Source organism: Mercenaria mercenaria, chromosome 2 (assembly GCF_021730395.1).
Source record: "Mercenaria mercenaria strain notata chromosome 2, MADL_Memer_1, whole genome shotgun sequence".
Lineage (NCBI taxonomy): Eukaryota > Metazoa > Mollusca > Bivalvia > Venerida > Veneridae > Mercenaria > Mercenaria mercenaria.
The window spans coordinates 36525483-36541186 of NC_069362.1; the positions used below are offsets into that span (position 1 = coordinate 36525483).

At 35.8% G+C, this 15704-nt stretch overlaps 1 protein-coding gene across 1 annotated transcript in view; it reads right to left on the minus strand.

Annotated features, from left to right (window-relative positions):
• The window catches only part of LOC123563729 (erlin-1-like), a 100142-nt gene that overhangs the window by 72287 nt on the left and 12151 nt on the right, over positions 1–15704 (minus strand). The window contains exons 2-4 of the mRNA XM_045356694.2: positions 6779–6869; positions 4563–4585; positions 2424–2504 (exon numbers count right to left, since the gene is read on the minus strand). Of these exons, the coding sequence (XP_045212629.1) occupies positions 2424–2504; positions 4563–4585; positions 6779–6863 (189 nt within the window). The 5' untranslated portion in view covers positions 6864–6869. The remainder of the gene's footprint in view (positions 1–2423; positions 2505–4562; positions 4586–6778; positions 6870–15704) is intronic.

Genomic DNA, 15704 nt, shown 5'->3' on the forward strand with positions numbered 1-15704 from the left:
AGTTACTGACCGGAAATGGTTTTCAATGTTCAGGCCCCTGTGACCTTGACCTTTAATGGAGTGACCCCAAAATCAATAGGGGTCATATACTTTGCATGTACAATCATCCTATGAAGTTTCAACATTCTGGGTTAAGTCGTTCTCTAGTTATTGATCGGAATGGTTTTCAATGTTCAGGCCCCTGTGTCCTTGACCTTTGATGGAGTGACCCCAAAATCAATAGGGGTCATGTACTCTTCATTATCAATCATCCTATGAAGTTTCAACATTCTGGGTCAAGTGGTTCTCTAGTTATTGATCGGAAATGGTTTTCAATGTTCAGGCCCCTGTGACCTTGACCTTTGATGGAGTGACCCCAAAATCAATAGGGGTCATCTACTCTTCATGGCCAATCATCCTATGAAGTTTCAACATTCTGGGTCAAGTGGTTCTCTAGTTATTGATCGGAAATGGTTTTCAATGTTCAGGCCCCTGTGACCTTGACCTTTGACAGAGTGACCCCAAAATCAATAGGGGTCGTCTACTACAGCAGCCCTACAACCCTATGAAGTTTGAAGGTTCTAGGTCAAATGGTTCTCCAGTTATTGCTCGGAAATGAAGTGTGACGGACGGAGAGACGGAAGGACGGACGGACAGACAGACGGACGGACGGACGGACAGGGCAAAAACAATATGTCTCCTGGGGGAGACATAATTTCTAATTTTAGCATATATTTTGCAGTACATGAAAGCAGAATAAGTTCTAAATCTTTGTTAAATAGCTCAATTTAGAGACATTTTGTTCTAGGTTATAATTTTACAGAAGACAGAGAGAAGATTTTCAAATTCCATTAGCAAACAAAAGCTGTTTGTAAAACAAAAAATGCCCCCATGACAGCACATTCAATTTTCAGTCCCTAGATCACTATGGTCTTACCCTTTGACCCCAACACAACAAGAGCTATTTGTAAAACATATATGCACCCCATGATTGCCTGTTGGAGGCAAACAGGTACGTAATTTTGTATGACGTGTCCTTGACCTTTGACCAAATGACCTAATAAACATCAGGGGTTACTTACTGACTACAGGCAAAAATCAGAAAATAGACAGCCAAAGTGTTCTTAAATTATAGAGCAAAACCATTTATCAGTCTAGGTCAATGTGGCCTTGACCTTTGACCTACATGCCTCTAAAACAATAGGGTTTATCTTCTGACCAGAGGCAATCAACCTATGAAGTACAGACAACTGTAGACTAATGCATTCTTGAGTTACTGAGCTAAAACCATTTTCAGTTTTGAGGTCACTTTGACCTTAACTTTTTGACATACTGACCTTAAAACTATAGAAATAATCTACAGATCACAGGCAATCATCCTATGAGGTTTGAGCGCTGTAAATCTAAGCACTCTAGACAATGAGCAAAACAAGAAACCTTCTCTTTTTTGAAAGAAGGCTTAATAAAGACAGCTCTCTACTGTACAAATGAAGAAGTCAAAAGACTGCATTGAGATTGCAATGGTGAAAGGAACCATGAAATGTATCTTGGAGAACTCACATTTTTCATACATTTTACTAAACCCTGATAAGTCAACCACAAAGTCATATCCTAGTGACATCACATTGTTTGTACACTGGTACTTTTTGAAATTTTGTGATTATTGGAACCATGACTTACCTGAAAAATTATTAATGTAATAAAGAGAGCTGAATTTAGCTGAACACTTATGAATGCAGTGATGACAGTCACAGCTTATCTGAAAACTTACGAATGTAGTGATGAAGGGAGCCACAATTTACCTGAACACTGTGGAATGTAGTGATGAATGGAGCCACAATTTACCTAAACACTGTGGAATGTAGTGATGAAGGGAGCCACAATTTACCTGAATATTTCTGATGTACTGATGTAGGGAACCATGACTTACCTGAACACTTCTGAATGTAGTGATGATGGAAACCATTATTTACCTGAATATTTCTGATGTACTTATGTAGGGAACCATGACTTTCCTGAACACTTCTGAATGTAGTGATAAAGGGGACCAGGACTTACCTGAACACTTCTGAATGTAGTGATGAAGGGAACCAGGACTTTCCTGAACATTTCTGAATGTAGTGATAAAGGGAACCAGGACTTACCTCAACACTTCTGAATGTAGTGATGAAGGGAACCAGGACTTACCTCAACACTTCTGAATGTAGTGATGAAGGGAACCAGGACTTACCTCAACACTTCTGAATGTAGTGATGAAGGGAACCAGGACTTACCTGAACACTTCTGAATGTAGTGATGAAGGGAACCAGGACTTACCTGAACACTTCTGAATGTAGTAATAAAGGGAACCAGGACTTACCTGAACACTTCTGAATGTAGTGATGAAGGGAACCAGGACTTACCTGAATATTACTGATCTACTGATGAAGGGAACCATGACTTACCTGAACACTTCTGAACGTAGTGATGAAGGGAACCATGAAATGGTATCCTGGGGAACTCACACTGCTCAGCAATGCACCACCCTATTTACAATAAATTATCATAGTCACATAACTATTGCAGTATTACAAACTATATACAACTAAGAAGGCTGTTTTTTTTTGTTCTAGATTTGACCTCTTAGATATTTCATTGCACAGAGCTAAAAATTTTGACTTACTGGATATTTACACTGTATCATACAGACTCCTTCAGCAAAGAGCTAGGTAAGTACTTGCTGTCGAAACATCCAGACAGTCAAAATGTTTCATTCTGAGCAATGGTATATTCTCATCTAAGAATCAAATTACATAATACAGTACACCAGACCTTGATCTACACAGTCTTGAATAAAAGGTCTGTCTATGTTTTTGTCAAATTTAAGTATAGTACAGTAAAGTTCCACTATAAACACACCACTTGGAAGACTGATAAAAAGTCTTACTATCTTGACCCTACCTAATGAAGGTTTACCAAGAGTTGCTTCTCACAGAAATGAAAGAAATATTAATTAAATATACCTACATAGTTCAGTTTAATCATAAAATTGTGACCATTACAAAATTAACATTTCAAAACAAACAACAAAACACAACACAAAACATGTTTCTTTATCTTTCAGAATCTCTTTTTTCATCAAACTATGTAAAACCATGTAAGATGCATAGGAGAAAAAAATCTTAAAAGTTTTATTTCTGAGTAATCAATTTAAGAGATCTTGGTACTGAGCCTTCTACAAAGTTTAGTTGCAATCCCACTTGTAGTTGACTAGCAAAGCAGTCCATACAAACATCTCACAGCACAAATCAGTATCTCTGCTAACATTACTACTGTAAAATAATTTCTTTTCATGGTCGAAATAATTTTGAGGTTTTGGCAACAGCATTTTTATGGGGATATGAATGCCTGGATTTCAAATTTAAGAAAAAAGAATTGTTCTTGTTCATTCGGAATAAATTTCATTGATTTAACTCAACAAACCACAAAATATCATGCATTCACATTTTTAATAATCAAATTAGGCATGTCCTATTTGAATAGCAATTTATCTTTTTCCAAAGATATAGTAGATCTATAGTTGAAACTCAGTATCTCAAACTCAAAGTCCCATCAAATTCCATTCTTTAAATATGTAATTCAACTCCGGTTATGTCAAAATTTGACATTGAGACTCCGAATGTGTCGAAAGGGATTTGCAGTCCCGTCAATAAAATTCAAGCTGTGATGCTGACGAATCAAAGATGCGGCGATTATCAAAGTGAGATGATGCCATACTTGTTTGCATGTGCCATAATGATAATCGTTTGCTGTAAACATTAGATTTCTTTAATCAACGGTCATTTGTTTCTGAGACGTTATAAATGAAAATTGCTTTTAATTTAAACTAATGAATTAATTAGTTTGAACAGTTGGGATCTTTAATATGGATTAATTAGAGGCAATAGCCATAAGACTGTATAACTGAATATTGGTGTGTGACGTTTTTATGATGACTGATGCGCAAATGCCGGAAATGTTACCCGACGTACATGTATGTATATATTGTGTATTTCTGATTATGTTTACATGGAAATAAAATACTTTAAATTTATAATGATTTTGTGTTATGCTATGAAAGATTTATTGCAAGGTATATTGTATTTATAGTGTGCCCAATAGCAGGAGAAGGTGTTGGAACCAACTTTGTTTTCATCATTTCATCCATATATTACGTCCCTCCTCAAAACTTGAATTTCAGTTATCTCGAACCGAAAAGCATCGTCCCTTAAAATTCGAGATACCGAGTTTCGACTGTAATTAAATTTATGAGTCTCATGATGCAAATAAACCAAAATCTTTTGACAAGAATATAAATCAAGAAATTTGAATGGTGACTATCATGTCTGCTAATAAGCATACAACATAACAGTCTTAGAGAGTTTCAAACTTTGATACCAACTTGTATATTCTCCCGGCCTGTTTTGACCAATAACTTGAAAACTGCCTAAAACATTGCTTTATCAACTTTTACAAAAGCACAAATATTCAGAAATTCTTACCAAATCAAGAAAATTGTCAAACCAAATCAAGAAAATTGTCAAAATACAGTGTCGCAAACTTACCCGATAGTATACCCCAACATGACCTAGAAGAAAAGAAAAATATTTCATAGTAAGTTAATTTTGTGGAATCTTAAATGAGTCGTGCCATGAGAAAACCAACATAGTGGGTTTGCGACCAGCATGGATCCAGACCAGCCTGTGCATCTGCGCAGTCTGATCAGGATCCATGCTGTTCGCTTACAGTTTCTCAAATTCCAATAGGCTTTGAAAGCGAACAGCATGGATCCTGGCCAGACTGCGCGGATGCGCAGGCTGGTCTGGATCCATGCTGGTCGCAAACCCACTATGAAGTTTTCTCATGGCGTGGCTCAAATACTGTCAACAATCTAGAAAATAATGTGAATAGTTCTGCATACAACAGGATTATACTTTCAACAACTGATTGACTGGAAACAAGATTTGAGTACAGCCTAACTAGATGAAATAAGAACATGATCTGATCTCTTACAAACTGCATCTTCTGTAATAAATTCTGGTTTATATTTTATTTGATCTTTTTAATTTGAACTATTATCTCCATGGCTAGATAAACCATCAATACATATACAGTTTAACTTTGTTCACAGAAATTTGTCTAAGAGAACCAAAACTAAACATTATGCATTAGAAGTTTGCGTGGACCAAAGAACTAGAAGGCGTAAAAGAAAAATTGTTTGTTTCCGGTATCCCGACCTACCCTAAATTTTTGGCCCAACCTTATATGTTTTTATGGCCTTGAAGAATTTTTTTTTTCAACTTTTTAATAAAACTGCAAAACTGCACTTTTTATGCTTTAAACATGGTCAGTGACGTTAGAATCAACTTACTGATGCTCTAAAGGCATAACCGCCTTATCTGTATTCATTTTTTGACAAAAAAATTATTTCCGAAAAGTCTCACTTAATAAAAACAAGAGTGCCATGATGGCTCTATATCACTCACCAGAGTTGATCTTGCCTACTGACCAAGTTTCTGATCTTCAAACTTGACCTAGAGATGATCAAGACAAACATTCTGGCCAAGTTTCATAGAGATACTGTCATAAATGTGGCCTCTAGAGTGTTAGCAAGCTTTTCCTTTGATTTGACCTGGTGACCTAGTTTTTGACCCAATCTGAACCAGATCTGATCTTGACCTAAAGATCATCAAGATTAAAATTCTGACCAAATTTCATGAGGATATGTTCATAAATGTGGCCTCTAGAATGTTAACTAGCTTTTCCTTTGATTTGACCTGGTGACCTAGTTTTTGATCCTACCTGACCCAGAATTGAACTTGACCTAAAGATCATCAAGATTAACATTCTGACCAAGTTTCATTAAGATATGGTCATAAATGTGCCTCTAGAGTGTTAACTAACTTCTTGTTTGATTTGACCTGGTGACCTAGTTTTTGACCCCACATGACCCAGATTCAAGCCTGACCTAAAGATCATCAAGATTAACATTCTGACCAAGTTTCATGAAGATATAGTCATAAATGTGGCCTCTAGAGTGTTAACAGGCTTTTCCTTTGATTTTTTGACCTGGTGACCTAACTTTTTACCCTACATGACCCAGTTTAGGCCTAAAGATCATCAAAATTAACATTCTGACCAAGTTTCATAGAGATATTGTCATAAATGTGGTCTCTAGAGTGTTAAAAAGCTATTCCTTTGATTTGACCTGGTGACTTAGTTTTTGACCTCAGATGACCCAATATCAAAATCGTCAAAGATTTTATTGAGTGTAACATTCTGACCAAGTTTCATTAAGATTGGGTCAAAATTGTGACCTCTAGAGTGTTAACAGTCAAATTGTTGACAACGGACGACCACGGACAACGGACACAATGCAATCAGAAAAGCTCACCTTGAGCACTTCGTGCTCAGGCAAGCTAAAATGGGACCACCTAGAGTTATGATTCCTTGTCACTACACTTCCTCTCAAAGAGCTCTACCATTGTATAAATTTACAACTCGGTATCTTCAATACTTTTTTAGTTATCCACTTCAGGAGCATAAAAATAGTTCTTGTTTTTGATTGGTTTAAAGTCAGACCATCAAATTTTCTGTAATATGGCGACTTTTCCAGGTTTTGATGGTGGAGGAAGACCACAGGTGCCCCTTCAGGCACTGTTTCAGGCACGGACAGGCATCTGGGTAGAACCGCAGACCTTCTGGAAGGGCGATTCGAAGCAAGAGACCTTAAGCACTCGGCCATGTAGGCCCCTTAAATTGTAACAGAAAACAACATTACCTTCTTGTATCTTATGGATAGAGAAATTTGCAAATACTGCCAGAAAAGCCACAGATATCCCAAAACCAATGAGCGCCTGACTCATTATCACCTGAAATAAAAAGAAGTTTCATGTATTTTTTAACAATAGTTTATAAGACCCTTACATGTCAGTCCTGTAGATTTTTAAATTAGATGAAAGTTTTTCATTTTATTAATTTTTTCCATCCAGATCTCATTTGTGCCAATATTATAACTGCAGCTGACATCTTACGTTTTAATGCAATTTTCTACTTTATGTTTAAATTCGGGTCTTTTCCCTCTTGATTTTCTGGTAAAAATACCAGTAGATTTGTCTTTGTTCACTTTTGCTCCAGATGCTTGATCAAACATACTAAATTTATACAATATTTCAGATTATCGCATAGTGCGGCAATTTTCCTTTGATCTTTGCAGCATGTTATACATAGTAACACACATTATTACTACAAAACTGTGCTGATATCTTACAAAACTGTTGCGATATATATCAACACGGAAATCTCTATGGAGTTTCATAAGAAAAAAAGTGTTCCGATATATATCAGCACAGTAAAACTGTTCCGATATATATCGGAACACTTTTTCTCTATTGAGGTCCTATCAAGGGAGTATAATTTTTTCCTTTCAAAGAAAAGATGATTTTAGCTCAGTCCAATTTACAGTTCACAGAGAAAGAATTGTCACAAACACCTACATTTATAAAGTAAAAGAATAAATAAACTAGAATATTTCAAAAACACATGGAATATATGAAATTCTGAGATTTCTCAAATGTTTCTTTTTCTTTGATTTTTTTTACAAACAAAACAACAAGTTTTACAATATGTCTGGCCAATGAAATGCAAAGATTTAAAACCAATGCAGAAATTTGTTGGGTACTTTTATCTGGGGAACACATTTTCTAAAACAGAAGTTTTAGTGTTTCAGTCAGCGAGGCGCAGAAAGGGAATCAAAATAGTAAAAATAATAATAAACAAATTTAAATGAAAATAATATATAAATTTTAATGATAAACTATGCGATAAAACAGTTATAATATGTAATGCTCGTGTGTTACCAGGATATATCAGAGCTAGGGGTACATCTCGTTATTTTTCTCTTCACATATCTGTCTCGGCCTACCGGCCTCGACGATATGTGCAGAGAAAAATACCCTCGATGTACCCCTAGCTCTGATATATCCTGGTAACACACTCTCACACATACTATAACTATTACAACTGACTCTTCAACTTCACAGAATAATAGTGTATAGTCAATGAACAGCTTTTATGTTGCTTAGTGAATTGTCATTTAATGTATTTAGCTTGAATCAACTGTCAGTATGCCAAGACTTTTACTACACACAAGATCATAATATGTTATGATTTCCAATTTCAAAGGCGCTCACCGACGAGCGTAAATTATGCATGTGATTAAGGAAACCCATTTTTCATTGGTTATTAATTTTCATTCACGCACTGGCAGGAATTTACCTGCAAGTGTGCAAGGAAATCTAAACATCACGCTGGTAATTTTCCATTGCGGCATGCCGGAGCACATTTAACCTAATCTACACTATCATTTCTGTTTGTTACTCTTGGTGATCCGATTACATTTATTTCAGTTTCATTTACATGATTTATCAAAACAATTAGCGACCGGTTTTAATTTGTATATGTTGTGCTTTGAAAGAGAGGTAGCTAACATGTTATTTGACATCTAAATAGAAGAATATCATACGATACTGGTCTTTTTGTATTGTTACTACTATCATATCATATCAATCATTCAAACCAAATTACCAATATATACAGTCCTACTACCGTAAACACTTGAATATATTACGCACTCTATTTATTACTTCTTTTCATTTTCACAAAGGGATGCGTAATATACACCAAAATAGATCTTCAGACATTTTTTCTCAGAGTGACAGCATATAAATATCGCTGAAAATCAGACAATTTTTTTTGTCAGCTGTCTAGTGTTTACATTATTTGATAGGCTTCTCAATTGTCGAAAAGCAAGAAAAAGCTTGGGCACTGCATGTAATACACATTAAACAATGTTGTAAATCATCAGTTTAGTTTTCTTTTCCTTAAGTCACATTCCCTGTTAATTCTAGGGACGTCCGGCACAAGCTGGGATTTCAAACACATAATTAAATCAGCAAGTTACAATACTGACTGACATTGTGGAATGGGCGATGGCTCAAGCCCCATTCATGCACACACAATAATAATATGGACACAGTTGCACATAAGGGAAAGTGTACCAAGTCTTTGAGTATCATGCATGTTTAAACTTTTTCTTTATATATATACTGAAAGTGTTTTCATGATTATTTTGACCAAAACTGCACTTAAACTACCTGAAAAGTACAAAACAAAATTGGATTGTGCAAGTACGTGATGTTTGGCATCTAAGTGCACTATGGAATTACAACTTTTTGTCAACAAGTTTTCAATTCTTTAATCAATGAATACTAATATTTTATGTGTTTTAGAAGGTTTTTACTTAATCGAAACAGACCTTTAATATGCCAGAATTGTCTTGGTACAACAAAAAAAAATCTATTTAAAATATCTGGCCTGTAATATTTCAACATATTCTCGTTCTTTTCAATATTCAAAAAAGTTTAAGACTTTCTCACTTTGATTTGTCAACAATTAGGTCAGTTTATAAAATGTTTTCAAAGATAATTAAATTAGCTTTAATTATAAAATTTAAGTTTTCATCAGGAAACTACCAGTACAAATTGGTTTAATTGTTGTCTGCAGAATGTATGAAAAGAGTTGAAGAAAATTTGTATTGGCATTTTAAAACATTCTCAAAAAGTAGCCCGTCAATTCAATCTGATCTCCTAAAATGTCAGATTGCCTTCCGGCTATAATGGATTAATTGAACATTGTCTGCATCCTACTGCGTTAGGCAATGTTATCAGCATAGTTGACCCATGTTTGTAATATACAAGGTTAAACAAGTGAATGAAGTATTGCCATGCAATCATAGTCCCCTATTGGAAGGCACCTAATTTTCTCTACTGCAGTATAACATAATGATCTGATATCTGTCAATGATGTATAAACAATATGGTACTACATGTATATACAATTTGTTATATAACACAGGGATTAAAATTTGCATATACAAAAATCTACATTTGTTGATTGCTTCATAACATCTATAAATATAAACAAGAGCATCGCAATTCGGAGCAATATATACCCATACACATTTAACCCTTTGTCATGTATTTGCAGAATATATTCTAAATATTTGTTTTCTCAGAAACTATATTCCAAGTGATTGCTAAGTATTTGCATCAGACTTTCGCAAACAGTCTGCAAAACGTATCACACTGAAGCAAAGGGTTTGCAAATAAACACTTTATTCAATTAGCAGACAGCAAAGCATCTGCAAACAAACACTTAGCTCATTTACAAAGGTATTGCAAATAAACACTTTGTACAGAAATGAAAGCGCAAAGCATTTGCAAATAGCTAACATAGATGAATTTGCTTTCCTGGTAGACTCTAGGTACAGGAAGTAATTAACCATTCTGTTTTCTGATTGGTCTGTATTCAAATGGCAGGATTTTTGAAAATATTGTGAGGAAATGTTTACATATCAGTTAGTAGAAACATTTTGGTGATGCAAACTTGTGTTAAACATATTATTTATATAATATTCTAATTATTTTTTCTGGATATAAACTTTGCTGAGTAAGGATAATGCAATATCATGTTGTTAAGCAATAAGACTTCCAAGAACCAGAGAATATTGCAGCATGTTGAAAGGTAATGTTAATCAATGATAGTTATATAAAACACTTTTTACTCAAGCAGTTGTTGAAACTTACATTATTACATGATTTTAGTTATTGTTACTGAATGATCACTGAAATGATTGACTTTTAATATTTATTTAAACTGCAAAATTTTAATGGTTTTGTGAATTTACATCTGTTTTTCAGATATTAAACAAAATCCTTTTCTTTGAACCTCAGAAATTCATTTTATGCTGTTTGTTACGTATTTGCGAATACTTTGCATATTATTTGCATGCAAGTTGCAAATACTTTGCAATCACTTTGCGATTACTTTGCTATCAGTTTGCGATTTATTTGCCGAAGTTTCAGCTGCGAATTGTAAATTGTTTGCGAAGTATTTGCATACTGTGTGCGTTGTGTATATTTGCAAAAGCTTTGCAGAATAGTTGCACGTTTCGTTCCATTTCTACTCGTCTGTTCAATATATTCAGCAATCATGTGCTGCAACTGTTCTGCAAAGGTTATGGCAAATATTTGGCAAAGATAAAAAGTATATTCTGCAAAGGCCCTGTTTTTGCATGGGATACGCCCCAAGGTATGACCTTTGACCCCTAAGTGTAATCTTGCCCTTGATCAAGCCATCCAAAACATGCGCTCTGCATGTCGTCTTGATGTGGTCAACATTTGTGCCAAGTTTCTTTAAAATACAAAAGTTAAAGAGCAGACACAAAACAAAGTCATAATTATGACCTTTAACCCCTAAGTGTGACCTTGACCGTGAAGTGAGCCATCCAAAAGCATGCGCTCTGCACGTCGTTTCCATGTGTTCAACATTTGTGTCAAGTTTCTTCGAAATCCTTCAAGGGGTTCAAGAGTTACAGAGCGGACACAAAATTGCCAACTTAAGGACGGACAGTGGCGTCATAACATAATATGTCCTTTTGGGCATGTAAAAAAGTATTTAACTTCAATTTTGATAACATTTCATTTTGAAATTGGTGGGAAACTCTTTGAGTTTAAACAAGCATTTTCTTTGATTTGACCTTGTGACCTAGTTTTTTACCCCACATGATTCAGAGTCAAACTTGTCCAATATTTCATGAAAACAAACATTCTGACAAAGGAGGGCACTCGTTTGGCCGTTTTTGGGGCCGAATATGGGCCCCATTCCCCTCATACAATAATATGTTTTTTCCCCCTTTCTCAGAAGAAAATTCCCCTGATAATAGGTTGTTTGACACAACTAGATATGAACTCTCTTTCAAATTATATTATAGTGCCTCTAAGGAAGGTTACTGCTGCAATATAGTTACATTAGTTTGAAATTATTGAAAACAGTATTAATATTAATAAGGTATGAAAAGTATTAACATATATATGGCTAAAATCTTCCCCTTTTTGTCTTAAAATGAAAAATTCCCCTTCCTGAGGATATGGGTACCTGTCCCTAAAAGTTGTCTAATGCCCTGCAAAGTTTCGGGAAGATTGGGACCAAAAAAAAAGGCCTCTAGAGTGTATTATACAAGCTTTTCCTAAGATTTGACCTAGAGACCTAGTTTTTTACCCACGTGACCCAGATTTGAAATCATCCAAGACTTCATGATAAACATTCTGACCAAAATTTATGAAGATAGAATCAAAAATGTGCCCCCTAGGGTGTAAACAAGCCTTCTTTGATCTGACCTGGTGACCTAGTTTTTGACCCCACATTACCCAAATAAAAATTCATTCCATATTTCATGCAGACAAACATTTTGACCAAGTTTCATGCACATCAAATGAACAAGAGTGTTAACAAGCTTTTCCTTTGATTTGACTGGGTGACCTAGTTTTTGACCCCATATGACCCAGTTTCAAACTTGGCCTAGGAATCATCAAGATAAACATTCTGACCAAGTTTCATGAAGATAGGGTCATAAATGTGGCCTAGAGTGTTAACAAGCTTTTCCTTTGATCTGACCCCATATGATCCAGTTTCAAACTTGGCCTAGAAATCATCAAGATAAACATTCTGACCAAGTTTCATGAAGATAGGGTCATAAATGGGGCTTCTAGGTTGTTAACAAGCTTTTCCTTTGATCTGACCTGATGACCTAGTTTCTGACCCAACATGATCCAGTTTCGATCCAGACCTAGAGATCATCAAGATAATCATTCTGTGCAAGTTTTATCAATTCAAAGCATAAATGAAACCTCTATATGGCTGAAATGGCCAAAATAGAAAATTTTACCCCCTTTCAGGAGCAGTAACTCTAGAACTCATGATGGAATCTAGCCGGTTTTTGAAAGGAACCAAGATCTTATTGTGACTTAAGTTGTGTGTAAGTGTGGTTAATTAAAATCAAATATAAAATGTCACTTCTATCGTGTTCACTAGGTAAAAATTACCAAATTTTGGCTCTTTTAGGGATCAATCAGGGGCCACAACTCTGGAACCTAAGATTGGATGTGACAAATTCATCATGGAATCCGGGATTTATTGTTGTTGAAGATAATTTGCAATTTTGTTTCAAATCATACCATAAATGAAGTCTCTTATAATATGGCTGCAAAAGCCAAAATAGCAAAATTATAACTCCGGAACCCATGATGAAATGTGGCCATTTTTCAAAAGGAACCAATATATTATGCCAATACAAGTAGTGTGTAAGTTTGATTAAAGTTGACTGCAAAATGTTGTCTCTATCGTGTTCACAAGCCAAAAATAGCAAGTATTTGCCCTTTAAGGGGCCATAACTCTGCAACCCATGAGGGGATCTGGCCAGTTTTCGAAAGGAACCGAGATATTATGCCAATACAAGTTGTGTGCAAGTTTGATTAAAGTTGATTGCAAAATGTGACCTCTACCATGTTCAAAAGCCAACAAGAGGGCCAAGATGGCCCTAAGTCGCTCACCTGAGTAACACACAATAACAGTGTAAACATGTTTTACCTAGTGATTTCATGGAGACATTCTGAAAATTTTTCATAAAGATTGGACCAAAAACGTGGCCTCTTGAGTGTAAACAAGCTTATTCTTTGATTTGACCTGGTGATCTAGTTTTTAACCCTACATGACCCAAATAACAAGAGGACCATGATGGTCCTGAATCGCTCACCTGTCTCCACATGACCCAATTTCATGAAGATCCATTGAAAAATATGGCTTCTAGAGAGGTCACAAGGTTTTTCTATTATTTGACCTAATGACCTAGTTTTTGAAGGCACATGACCAAGTTCTGAACTTGACCTAGATATTATCAAGGTGAACATTCTCACCAATTTTCATGAACATCTCATGAAGAGTATGGCCTCTAGAGAGGTCACAAGGTTTTTCTATCTTTATACCTACTGGCCTAGTTTTGAACACACGTTACCCAGTTTCAAACTTTATCTAGATATTATCAAGATGAACATTCAGACAAATTTTCATGAAGATCCATTGAAAAATATGGCCTCTAAAGTGGTCAAAAGGTTTTTCTATTTTTAGACCTACTGACCTAGTTTTTGACCGCAGTTGACCAAGTTTCGAACTGACCTAGATATTTTCAAGATGAACAATCAGACCAACTTTCATACAGATCCCATGAAAAATATGGCCTATAGGAGGTCACAAAGTTTTCCTATTATTTGACCTATTGACCTAGTTTTTAACAGCACGTGACCCAGTTTCGAACTTGACCTAGATATCATCAAGGTGAACATTCTGACCCATTTTCATGAAGATCCATTGAAAAGTATGGCCTCCAGAGAGGTCACAAGGTTTTTCTATTTTTAGATCTACTGGCCTAGTTTTTGATAGCAGTTGACCCAGTTTCGAACTTGACCTAGATATCATCAAGATGAACAATCAGACCAAATTTCATACAGATCCCATGAAAAATATGGCCTCTAGAGAGGTCACAAGGTTTCTTCGTTATTTGACCTATTGACCTAGTTTTTGAAGGCACGTGACCCAGTTTCGAATTTGACCTAGATATCATCAAGGTGAACATTCTGACCAATTTTCATTGGTCCATTGAAAAGTATGGCCTCTAGGGAGGTCACAAGGTTTTTTCTATTTTTAGACCTACTGACCTAGTTTTCGACTGCACTTGACCCAGTTTCAAACTTGACCTACATGTAGATATCATCAAGATGAACATTCTGACCAACTTTCATAAAGATCCCATGAAAAATGTGACCTCTAGAGTGGTCACAAGCAAAAGTTTACGGACGCACGGACGATGGACGCCACACGATCACAAAAGCTCACCTTGTCACTTTGTGACAGGTGAGCTAAAAATTCATCTGATATTTTATGCACACAAACATTCTGACTAGGGGCGACTATTGAAGCCAATTTGACTATTGCAATTCTATTGATATTGCTGAAAAACTATTCAAAAATTTCCAGGAGAGCCCCCTGACCCCCCATAAAAGTTTTAACAATTAAATAATGACAACATGCACAGTACATTGGAGAATACCCCTCCTGCCCCCCTGCAGGCTAGCACCTCCCTCCCCTCCCCTCCCCCTTAAATGCGTCACTGACATCGATATTTTGTGGCGAAAAAAAATTAGGGCCAGTGGAAACCCTGAAATATAAATGAGCTTCCACTTGGACAGAGCAACTTTGAAGTAAAAGCTCAAAGTTGACTCCTTACTGAAAGGAAAACGAGAGGACCATGATGGTCCTGAATCGCTCACCTGTCCCCACATGACCCAGTTTTGAACTGAGTATGATGTCGTTTTTTCTATTATTTGACATAGTGACCTAGTTTTTGAGCTCATGTGACCCAGTTTTGAATCTGACCTAGATATCATCAAGATAAAAATTCTGACCAATTTTCAAGAAGATCCACTGAAAAATATGGCCTCTAGAGAGGTCAGGTTTTTCTATTATTTGACCTAACGACCTAGTTTTTGAAGGCACATAACCCAGTTTCGAACTTGACCTAGATATCATCAAGATGAACATTCAGACCAATTTTCATGAAGATCCGTGAAAAATATGGCCTCTAGAGAGGTCAAAAGGTTTTTCTATTTTTAGACCTAGTGACCCAGTTTCGAACTTGACCTAGATATCATCAAGATGAACATTCAGACCAACTTTCATACAGATCCCATGAAAAATATGGTCTCTAGAGAGGTCACAAAGTTTTTTTATTATTTGACCTACCGATCTAGTTT